General features: G+C 50.6%; 1 protein-coding gene across 1 annotated transcript in view; it reads right to left on the bottom strand.

Moving 5' to 3' along the window:
• Nucleotides 1–6,633, bottom strand: part of MXI1 (MAX interactor 1, dimerization protein) — a 98,108-nt gene extending 91,475 nt beyond the window's left edge. Inside the window, exon 1 of the mRNA XM_082631840.1 lies at nucleotides 6,175–6,633. Coding sequence (XP_082487966.1) covers nucleotides 6,175–6,436 — 262 coding nt within the window. The 5' untranslated portion in view covers nucleotides 6,437–6,633. The remainder of the gene's footprint in view (nucleotides 1–6,174) is intronic.
• Between the last annotated feature and the right edge of the window lie 5,697 nt (nucleotides 6,634–12,330).

The raw sequence follows: 12,330 nt of genomic DNA, 5'->3' as shown, positions 1-12,330 counted from the left end.
TCCAGCTTCACTTCTAAACCTTTTCTAAGCAGAGTGTGTGCAGAAAGACCCTGGACAGTCAACAGGGTGTTACAAACACCCGCCCTGCTTCAGATTATTGGATGACCTTGAGCAAGTCATTTCACCTCTCTGGACTTCATTCCTTGGCTGGAAAATGCATACACCTATATATGGTTAAAACTGTAGGCTCAGTTGAATCAGAGGCCTAGGTTGAAAACTCAGCTCTGCCATTATTAACCCTTGTGACCTTTGGGCAAGTTACTCAGCTCCCTGTTCCTCGGTTACCCCCTCTGTAAAATGGGGGTAATAGAAGTGCATGTGCCATGGGGTTGTTGTGAAGATTGGAGGAGATAACGCATGTTTAGCCCCATTCTTTACCAAGTATAGTCAGTGCTCGATAAATAGTTGCCAGTGTTGACATTATACAATGCAATTAGTTGCTGCTGCCGCCGCATGCTGGCACCCTCTTCATTTCTTTCAGCTCTACCCCCAGACTTCTGCCAGCCATCCTCAGATGAAAACCCCCATTTCTAGGTCCATCAGTGGGACAGTGTTTTGGTCAGAGAGGGCAGGTAGGTGAGCAGCTGTTGTTCTGCCTTGGATCTGATAGAGCTCCCCCCCCACCCCCACCTCCCAAACCAGGAATGGCTCAATTCAGCTTCTCTAACTTCCCAAGGTCCAGATGCTTTTCCTGGGTTCCCTCCACAGGTTACCCAGTCCCTGGGAGATATGGGACTCTGAAAGCCACAACAGTCCTCAAAAGTCTATTTCTGGCATTTACCTATGGGCAGAGATAATATTTAAAACTGGAAAAAAAGTTGACTCTGAGGAACATAATTTAGGATGCAGAGGAAACAGAAGCCTGATTTAATAATGCTCTTTACATAACTCCACCAAAAACAAGTACATCACTCCACTCCCATCATAAATCAACCCATGGAGTTTTCAGAAAAAAAAGCAATTGCACATAGTACATGCTCAATACATATTTGTGGAATGAATGAATGAATGAATCATAAGATGCCTGCTGTACAGAAATGTGACCTAGGTGAACATTAGTTGCCACCAAAGCCCTCAATTTTAGCATAAGTTGCGCTGGTTTCCTGCTCTCTAAACCAATAACTGATCCGTCTGTAGGGTCACAGCTGATGTAGTTTCATCTCTCTAGGCCTGACCTACCATCTCCTTATAAGCCCTGGTCTTTACAGCCCAAGGGCATTCTGCATTGATAATGGGAGACATCCTCCTTCCTTGGAAGAGATCAGTATTTCCAACTCTTCTCCAAGTCTTCAGAAAGTCTGTCATGTGTCCCCTGGCCTTCAAACCTCATCACTGTGCCATAGCCAGTAAATGACAAATCCAACAAATCAAAGGATGTATATTGTCTACCGTATGCCCAGTGTTATGCAACAGTGACATATATTGAAATACTGTAAGTGATCTTTTCCCTTAAGATGCTAATCTTCTCCCTGTGAGGATAAAGCTAATGCACAGCAAGCAAGTAGAGACTTGCTGATTATCAAGGCTCAAAGAAGTGACTATTTATTGAGCACCTACTATATTCCAGGTACTTTAAATGGAGCACCTCAGTTAGTTGTTCAGCAATGGCAGGAGGCCGATGCTATTGTTATCCTTGTTTTACAAAAAAGAAATGAAACCTCAGAAAGGTTAGGTAACTTGTGCCCAAGGTCACACAGCCAGTAAGCAGTGAAGGGGGAATTTGGGCCCTGCTCTGGGTGACTGTAAAGCTTTCATTCTCTCAACTACCCTGACTTAAGAAATATTCAGGGGAGGTTTCCTGGAGGAGGTGGGAACCGACCTAGGCTTTGAAGGGTAGGTAAGACACAGATAACCCCAGGGGAGTAAGAGAATGAGGGCATTTTAGACAGAGGGAAGAGTCTAAGTCAAGCATAGAGGCATGACTGTAAAGCCTGCTTGCTGGTGGACCTGCTGGACGGGAGCAGAGGAGATTAAGTCAGGAAGGCAGGGTAGGGCCAAATGACACCACACAGCAGCAGCTTACTCTATCAGGAGGAAGAGGCTGCTCTTTGGCCTGTCCATGCCCTTAGGAAAGCACCTCACCCTCAAACCCAGGTAATGCACTCCAGAGAGCCACCCATGGCTTCTACTCCCATTTAATCTTTCTTTTCTATCTTAAGCATTGCCCCAAAGCCACCTTCCCTACAGACTGGGAAGCCCTTTTCTGTCCTGTAGACCTTACCGGTTATAGTAACTTCCACTTGCCTGCTGAACAACTTTTATGCACAGAACACCCTTTTGTGAATTTCTTTCTTATTCCCTTTCATTTTTAACCTTTTCCAAAACAGGAAGTACATATTTTTTCTACTAATCAGTCAGTCCTAAATTGCTATCCCTCCACTGGACCCCAAATGGATATGGGTGATATGTCAGAGGTTATTTATGTATAATTTCTGAATTTGTGATAACAGGGTCACAGTATCCATGATTAATATTTCTGGAGGCCTTTAATTTGAGATTCTCAGGGATTCACATCAGTTGGAACTTTGGGAGAATGTACCAGCATATCCTAAGCAATCCTTGCCTTGCACAGAGCAGTCAATACTGAGTGACTTAATTTGAACACCCCAAGAAAACTCATTATATATACTGAGAATAATTCAGTACTGTGTACACTCAGTGAGCTCTCCTAGTACGGAAACCTCAAAGATGCCATGAAAAGCAGCTCTGGTGACAATGGAAAATAAGGCAAGCTCCTGCCAAGTAAATACTTTGCAAACGGTAAAAGCGGAACGTGTAAACTCGTGACCAGGGCCTATCGGTGCATTTCGAGAATGTCTCACAGAACCCGAAATGGAGAATTGAGGCTCAACACCCGGGTGAAGAGCGTCCCTTTAAGAAGGGACCGTACCAGCTGGCCACACTAGAGCTCCCCGTGATTTTCTGGCTTGCCTCCTGGCTCCACCCCCCAGTCTCTGGCCTCAGCAACGCGTGACGTCAGAGGAAGCTGAAGCTGCCGATTGGCTGAGCGACGCTGCTAGGTCAAGTCCAGTCAGAGGAAAGAAGTTTGTCTCCATGTGGAAACCATGTGTCTCTAGCTGGGAGGGGGAAGAGGAGGAGGCGGAGAAACTGAGATCAAGTGATTACAGGAGAACTGGCTGAAATGAAAGCGGGGAGATTGTGCACCTGAGCCGGCCAGTAATGCCCTTTGCAGTAGTGACCTAAGAAAACAAACAAACAAAAAAACCTTGCTCAACTAACAAAACTTGAGGCGCCCTCCAATCATAAAAATAATTAAAAAGCTAGGGTCCTTGCTTCCTTCCAAAAACCAGGGACCTGAGAAACACTGTAATCCTATCGGAACGCCTAGATTCCCCTCCCTCCCCCAACGACTGAATGATGTAAGCGTTTCGGAAAGCGGGGCTCTGAAGCAAAACAAGTCCTGCGCGCGCGGAGGGACCCTCAGTGCCCGAACCCGACGCACGCACGACCCGCCCCCCGACTCGCGTTATTGCTGTGCACACGCGGACCGCCGTGACGCGCAGGCATTGTGTGCAGCGAGCAGAAAACAACGGCGAGCGCCGCCAGCGCGAAGAAGCACCCCTAATAAAATAAGGCAGATGTAGGGCCCGCTGTTTTCCGTACTAGGAGACCGAGACTGGGCGGGAGGCGGGGCGAGAGTGGGGAAAATAAAGTGGCCTCCGTGGGCCGCTCCAATTTTAAGGGGAGATAATAGAGGGCCCTGCGGATGGTCGCCCCATAGTTTGCTGGAGGTCACCCTCGCCTGCGTGAGCTGTTGGGGAGGGGGCAAGGGCCTCGAGCGGAGTTCCCGCTCTCGGGGAAATCTGGGGGCCGCTGGCATCACGTCATGCTGAGCCAAACAGCGGCTGCGAAAAGAGGCAAGAGAGCTAAAAATACTCCCGCGGGGAGCCGGCCGAAGGAGGCGGGCAGCGGGGCCGAGGGGCTGATTACGCACACGAAGTTGACTTCGATTGGGGTGCCCAGGTTCCCGAGCCCCTCTCGGGGTCTTGCAGCGCGGACGCCTCGGGAAAGGGACCAGGAGGAAGCCCCTTGGCTTCCACGGTCTCGGGAGCCTGGCTCCTCTGCCGCTGGCCCGCCCGGTACGGGGCAGCCCGGCCCAGCGCGCCCGGCCCTCTGCTTACGTGACTGGTGGCCACGCCAGAGCCCCGGCACCGGTAAACAAGGAGGTTGAGGCGGCCGAGGCGGCCGGGGGAGCGAGGGTGGGGGCGGCGAGGTGGGGAGTAGAGGTCTCCGATTGTCTGCGAGTGCGAGGGGCGGGGGGCGAGGGATGCGGTGGAAGCTCCAGCAGCCTGTTTAGTACACCCTTCTGTAGAGGGGGGCGGAGGGGGCCAACCAGGTTTGCCACACACTGCCAAGGTGCCCTCTTTGGGTGCACCCCCGGCCAGAGCCGGCGCCACGGGACAGACTCAGGGGAACAGGGCACCCGGGCCGAGGATAGCGTAAGAAATCACGCCCCTCCCCCCTCCAACAAAAGCGAACACACCAAACAAAACCACGTCTTCCCCCACCTCCCCACCAGCTCTGGCTTTTCAGAAACTACCCTACTGACGAATGCACACTGCCCCCCCCAAAAAAACCCGTGAATAATCGCAAACATTCAGCTACACGGCCGACGATGCGCCTTTCTCGCAACCCAGGCACTCCGAGAAAACAGGAGAGAAGAAAAGAACGCACCACCGACCACGCTACACAAATCCTTGTTTCTGCCTTAAGCTACTGCACGATTTCGCTGCCATCACACGGTTACTTTAACCCCGAAGGCCTGGGGTATCGGTCAGCTAAGGTGTTTTTGTGTTTGAGGGTTGTTGTTGTGTTTGGGGGAGGGGGGAGTAGGTTGCAAGATCTGACACGTTGCAATCGGACCCTTTCTTTCTTTCTTTCTTTCTCTCTCTCTCTCTCTCTCTCTCTCTCTCTCTCTCATCTCATTGATCTTCCTACTTGTTCGGACAGATTAAACAGCCTGCTTTTCTCTACTCTGTCGGTCTATATTCCTCGGCCCCTTCGCCCTTCTCGCAGCTATTATTTGTGAGGACCGTGCTGGAAACGCCGCACACGCGTGCCCCCGTTAACGGCGCTGAGCGACTGCCTGGGGAGGATGGGGGGACCCAGTTGGCAGAGGCAAAAATGAAACAAACAAATACAAAAAGGAGGCCAGGCCGGGGTGGGGCTCCCAGCACCCCCCCCAAGCATCGCTCTCCACCTGAATCTGGGGTGGGGGGGGGGAAACAGTAGAAATCCACGAGGAAGGCATTTGCCTTGCTCGCCCAGCGCGCTCACTCGGGAGCCGTATCCCGGAAAATAAAAAAAACCGAACGTAACAGCCTACACCTTCTTCCATAACTATTGTTTCCTGCGAGATCCCAAAGTTTCCTACTGGCTGCGTCCCCCTCGCCAAGTTTCCCGGGCGCAGGACGGCGGGTCCGGGGCGAGCTGCTGGCGGTGCTTGGCTTTGCCGGCCTGTTTCTTTCGGTGGGGGGTGGGGGGGCGGTGAGGAAACCACAGGGCACCAGAGGCGCAGGAGGACTGTATCCGTGGACGCGATGGCCTGAGCCCAGCCTTGCTGCGAGAGGAGAGGAAAAAGCAAAGTAGACAGGAGGGAGAAGCAGAGCCGAGCCAGCCCGAGCCCACGCCGTGGAGGGCTGTTTGGTTGTTGGTGTTATCGTTGTCGTGTGTGTCTGTGTGTTTTCTTTCTGGAACCGCTAAGCTCTGCCTACAGTTTCCAACTTTCGGCTTCTAATCCCCACCCCACCCAGGAACGAGCGACAGAAAAACAACACTTGTCTGCCCGAGAAGGCTCCGGAAAAAAAAAAAAAAAAAAAAAGGAAGAAAGGCGACCTCGAAGAGATGAGCTCTCGGCTCAGTTGTCAGCAAACAACAACACTCCCCCGCTCCTCGGCCCAGCGGTCCTGCCAGCCTCTGGGAGACGGACAGACGGACGCACCGACAGGGCCCCCCCTTCCCCCCCGCTCGTCTTTGTTACATCTTTAGCAGCTTTGTGCGTGCGTGTCCTTTCTCCGGTGTCATCGGCTTTACTGCCGAGGGCTGGATGTGTGTGTGTTGGGGGAGGGGGGTCAAGCAGGCGACAGGGGTCGCCCAAATGGGCGAGGAAGAAAGAGCCGGGCGCCGAGGAGGAGCCAGCGCCCCCAAACTTACTTTTGTTTTCTTTCTCGATCTGCTCCAGGTAGCTGGCGGCCTCGAGCAGAATCTGCACGTTCTGCAGAAAAGTGTTGATGTGCTTCTCCATCGAGTTCTCGCTGGTGTTGAAAATGTCCGAGAAGGGGCACCTGAGCTTGGTCCCCGCGAGCTCCTCTGGCTGGGCCGGGGGCTGGGGCGCGGTCACGGCCGGGGGCGCGGCGGGGGCCAGCCCCGCACCCTCGCAGCGCGCCTCCTTGCGCGGCCGCCCGCGTTTGCCCATGGAGGAACCGGGGTCCGCCGAGCTCGTCCTGTTTTGGGGCTGCGCGGCCCGGCCGAGCTCCGGGCCCCAGGGGAGAACCGGCTGGCTGGAGCGAAGAAGGCGCCGAGGCGAGGAGGCGACCTGACTTCCCGAGCCTCGCTGCGTGCAGTTGTGTGTCTGAGTGTGAGTGTGTGTCCGTCTCGCAGTGGGTCTGTGTGTATGGGAGATTGAATGAACCTACAGGACAGACGGAGGCGCTCTGGCGCCTGGGTCCTAGTGCGAGCCGGTCGCCATCGGACCGGTCAAAATAAAAGGTGGAGACAAGCGAGGCAGGGACCGCCCCCTGCCAGTCCCCGCGCACTCCCCGACTCTACCCAAATCTTACCACATTGTAGAGCGTAGGATTTAAACACGAATGGGAAAAAAATACTCGAAGGCTGTGAGCGCACCGGCATAAAAACAAACTACTAAGCTATTTTTTTCTTCACGTAAGAGTAATACCAATGCCTGGCACATAGGAGGTTTCCAACAAATGGGAGCTGCTATGACTTAAAAAATAAAAGCCCAATCCAAAATATCGTCACATGTGACCTCAAGTTCTCTTCCCCCAATGCACGCACACTCACTCACTCACTCACAGACGCACGGGAATCTACCTTCGCGGGGCCAAATGAAATCCCCAGGCCACCAAATCCCAGTTACAGATTTACTCACTCTTTCTTTCTCCCTTCGAATGCAAAGTTATTTTCCAGGAAGAGGGAGGAGGTGTAAGCATCTCTCCCCACACTCCTCTTCCCAGCCATAGTCCAGCTGTGCAAAGCTCACAGTAGGGTGCCTCCACACCTGGCTCTCTTTTATTTGACAGAAAGGCAGAAGTGGCAGCCAAGGAACCTCCCACCCCTACCCCAGCTGAATTCCACCTTTTGGTTCTGAAGACCCCTGCCCCAGTTGACATTGTTTCGCTGCTACTGCAGACCCAGTGAGAGTCTGCAGGAACCATGGATGCTCTCCAGGCCCGGGAAGGATGGTGGGAGTCAGGGCCCTTTGGGAGTGCCATAGAGAAGGATTCAAGTCCCAGCTCTGCTGCATACAGACTGCGTGTGTGCCTGGGTGAGTCCTATAACTGCCCTTGGCCTAAGTTTCCCCATCCACGAAACCTCTGATAAGATTCGTGTGCTGATTAAATTATATCTGCACTTAGTACACTGCCTGGCCCATAGTAAGATCTTTTGCTTCCAGTATAGACCCAGACAAGAGCCTGAGTCCCCTACCTGCAGCTAAGGGGGGAAATAAGTTGCAAGAAACAAGACTCTTCTGCACTTTGTTGGAAAACATATCTGCAATAAGCCCACCTAAATATTGTCAACTTGCGAGGTCACCTGGAGTTTTCCTCCAGGGAAACCGTTTACTTAGAAGACACAGTGAATGCTGCCCCCTGGAGTTGTGCAACCCAGCCACCCTGCTTAGAGTCAGCTTCACACACCGTTTGTCAGGAAGACTTTTCCTGGAAATGGAAACTTTTTGAAAAAAATGAAAGTACATTTCTTTGTAAAAACACTCACTGTGTAAAACAGAATACACACACCCTCACCAAAGTCCTGTGTATTTGTAGTCTATAATAACCTGCTGCTGATATGACAGGAACAATCAGTATTTGGCATTTTAAAGCCAATATATTCACAGTTTGGATCATAATATAATCATACTACACATACTCTGCTCACTTTCCATCTTGATTGATCTCTGCATCCTTTGGCTAGGGTAGAGGAGAAGATCCTAAAAGCTGTGGGATAAATTACTTCCATCATCAGAACAATTACTTACTATTTGTTCTATTGGAACCACAATCTGAGTTACTCATGCTTAAAAGTCTATAAACGTCTAAGGATTTTAGGAAGTACAGTTTCAAACAAGTTTTAACCAATGCCATTTTGCAAAAACTGATCACCCTTGTCCTAGATGAAAGACGATAGTGAGATGACGAACCACCTAAGCCCGGAGAAAACCTTGGTCCCTCTTTAATTCCCCGGTGGAGGCATGGGCCAAGTGTGCACATATACAGTACTGTGACCTGCATGTATGTATATACACACGCACCAAGATAGGCACACCCCACACATGAGTGCCAGGGTGGGGGTAGGGTGTTTTGTCATTATTAATTTATCCCTGTTTCATCTGTCATAGATCTGCAAGCTTCAGAAAGACCAGTGGGAATCTGCAAGCTGGGCCACAGATCTGACCAAAGCCAAAACAAACAATGGCTTGAAGAAAATCTCCAAAAATTGCTGATTTGCACTATTCCCACAGTCAGCCACAGCCCCCGCCATCATTCCCATGGAAAACACCACTGCTGATGCCAAATCAAGTCTTCCCCCCCATCATAGGGGCATTGTTTTTTGTTATTATGTGAGTTCTTAGCATCAGACAATGGCACCACAAGAGACACATTGGAAGCAGGAGAAATGCCTTTTTGTTTCACAAAGTCTATGCTATTGTGCCCCAGAGTGTCACATACAGTATAGTTGCATATATTTATTTTGGTAACGTGTCTGTGGAACGATGAATGTGCTAAAGCTCAAAGGTCCTCCCTTATTTTTTTCAGAGTCCATCAAGTGTTAAATCATGTTAGCATCCCTCCTCCCTCACCAACCCCCAATTAACAGATTTCTCTAATAAAGTTGGCCCCAACAGAAAGGGTGGTGTTTCAGAAGTTATATCCTGGGATAGGCATCCAAGATGCTGGGTTACAAGCTCAGCTCCATTCTTGATTACCTTTGCTTCCCAGGAGGAGCCATCAGACCCTCTGCACCTCTTTCTCTGGGGCTTTGACTCCATAAATAAACAGGTCTCTTTGGAACCTTGCTGAGAATTTCTACAGAGAACAGGTAGGGGATGAGAAGGTGACCAGCCTGATAAGAACATGTGAACTCTTTGAAAGGAAAGCAGTGAATTTTTGCAGAGCCTGGCCAGGCCAGCCATGATGCTCCCAAGGGCCCTAGGTGTCTTGGGTGCCCACTCAGTCTGGTCTCGTTTTCTCAACCTTCTGTTTCTTTGTTTGGCCTGTTTGCCTGTTTGGTAATATTTTTCCATTAATCTTGTTTCCATATTAAAGCAAAATCACTCTTTCTTTTTTTTTTTTGCCCCTCTTTCCCCCCAGACTACACTACACTCTTACATCAAAGGAGTTGTTTTGCCTGTAATTATGTCTTCAGGTACACAAGCTGGTTAACTACTGAGGCTGTGATATGAGTTGCCCTCAGACCTCCCCATCCTGCATTTGTATGGGATGCCCTTCCCCTTCCTGGACCACTTTGGCTCTCCTGGGCTCCTTAGCCTTGCCTTTCCTCCTTACCTGTGCTCCCCTCACTAGCCCTTTCTGCCTAAGTCTACCCTCCAACATATCACTTTTCCTCGGACCTTGTCAGCACAAACCCGTCAGGTTCTCCTCCGCTCTTTGACCTGTGGTCTTTGCACTCAGGCTTGGTAAACACCATCAAGAGATCTTCGGTCCCCTGCATTTCACTTGAGTCCTAATCCTCAGAGTTTTCCTAGACAGATTTTTCCTGGGCATCTTTCCCTTTGGAAAGGCATTGTCCAGCAATGATCTGAGGAGCTGGCTTGGGGCTCCTTCTCTCCTTGGGAGCCATTATCTTGCCTTCATGTTTTAGAAGAAAGAAGTGGCTTCAAGGAAAGCCGGGGAGTTGGGGGTTAGAGACTGATGAGGCACAAGCAGAACGGCAGGAACTAGGAGAACTGTGGGACTCTGTCTCTCCCACTGGCTCCTGCACAGGCTTAAAAGTGCTGACCAGGTCTCCTTCAACCACTCCCCATGCCCCCACCCCCAACCCCACACTCACCAGTGGGTGTAGTAGACATGGGCAGAGGATTAAAAGCCTCTGCCCTACATGGGAGCTCACCCAGACGTCACCTGCTCCTGGGCATTATCTCTGCTCTTCTGGACTCTGCCCTTCTCCTGGACCTCTGAGGTTGGCAGGCCCTTCCTGTCTCAGCCAGCTCCTGGGCTTCCCCTATGCAACGCCCAGTACTTACAGGGTTCATTAGACTATGAGCTCATCGAGGGCAGGGAGCACGCCTCGCTTCCCCAGCATCCCCAGCCCCTGGCACCTAGCATGGCACAAGCGTGACAAAGAAGAGAGGCTTAGGCCAGGAGGGTCAAAGGGATGAATGACCTTCCCTTGCCTGACCAGAACTTGGTGCTGGCCCTTCATGGTTTCCTTGCTCCAGCATGGCAAAAAGAGGCATCTGACACTGTCTTCAAAACTATTCCTGAGTCACTCACTTTAAAGTTTAAATATCAAAATGCTGCCTCTGTAGAGAAGCCAGAGACCCATTGAGCCAGATGGTTGAAGTTCCCTTCCCCAAAAGTGCAGAGACCAAGCCACCTTCTCCCATGTTCTTATTGTTCTACATATCGGTGACAAGATGGGTCTCCAAGGTAATAAATTGCCTCTAATGGAGAATCTTCCAAAATCACCAGGCCATGAAGGCAGTGGCCTGAGACCAAAGTGGGAATCAAACAGAGCTTACTTTTTCATGTCTTCTTATTCTAAGGTATAACCTGTCTAAGTCTAAGGTATAACCTGGGGCGAGGGGTTGGGGGAGTCCTTCAGGCCTCTGTTTTCTTTAACATCTCCATATTTTTTATTTTTTATTTTTTATTTTTTTCTTTTTGCGGTATGCGGGCCTCTCACCGTTGTGGCCTCTCCCGTTGCGGAGCACAGGCTCCGGATGCGCAGGCCCAGCGGCCATGGCTCACGGGCCCAGCCGCTCCGCGGCATATGGGATCCTCCCAGACCGGGGCACGAACCCGTATCCCCTGCATCGGCAGGCGGACTCTCAACCACTGCGCCACCAGGGAGGCCCTCCATATTTTTTAAATGAATTCAACAAAGATTCTAAATTCAGGTACATTAAGGTACCAGTGTCTGACACTAGCTCAAATATGATCATTTCCAGGGGCATTTGGAAATAAAAGATGGCCAATGCCTTAAGCTAAAGGAATACAGTTTTAATGGTGAAATGTTAGGCATCAGGAGATGGAAGGGAAAGGCAGCGCACAGGTGGCAAAGGATCTTCTTCCTGATGATGAGCTGATTGTGTGAGTCACTCAGAGCCTCAGTAGTGAAGAACAATGTTTGCCTTGCTGAAAGGGTATATATAAAGGAACTCTGGAAACTGTGTTGTACACATGTCAGGATAGTATTGGGCTAAGAGGTCTTGGAAGATTTTCAGGGAAAACTAAAAGAATCACAAAAGGATGGGAGCAAGAGTTAGGACCCCAGAGTTTGGGGCCAGCCGTTCGACTGCACTGTTGTGTAATTTTGGAGAAGTAATCTCACCATCTGTAGTGTCAGTGTCCCCACCCAAGATGGGAGAGTTCCACTGGCACACAGTCTACCTCTTTCCCCCTTTCTGAAAAGCATCATTAATTCGTCTTCCCCATGTTCATTAATCACAGACAGGGATGTCACTACCTATGGGGGTTTTGGGTCAGCATGGGAGAACCAGGTGACCGCACTGAACTGGTAAAATTCTAGCCCAAAGTGAAGAAACTGGCATTTTAGGTCACCCTATCTGCCTTATCTCTGGGAAAAAAAAACCTGCTTCCCTTTGATATTCTTTTTGGGAAACAAACAAAAAACAGGTGGAGGAGACCCATCTCTATCTTCAAAGAGGTCTGGGGGACCAGGACCCCTGTCTGTGAACCATTAGACTCAATAATCTGGGAATCAGCGCCCACATTGGGAGCTACACAAAATCTACAGGGAAGAAGCAGCCCAGAATGGTGCTGCTTCTAGTTCCTGACCTTCTGCCTGGACACCTGTCCACCACCCAGTCTCTCCTCCCCTCTGAAGGTTTTTTTCTCTCTCTTCTTTTTCCACCTCTCCTGACTG

This window comes from Mesoplodon mirus, assembly GCF_964341445.2.
Source record: "Mesoplodon mirus genome assembly, chromosome: 2".
Classification (NCBI taxonomy): Eukaryota; Metazoa; Chordata; class Mammalia; order Artiodactyla; family Ziphiidae; genus Mesoplodon; species Mesoplodon mirus.
This window is presented reverse-complemented; position numbering and strand designations above follow the sequence as displayed.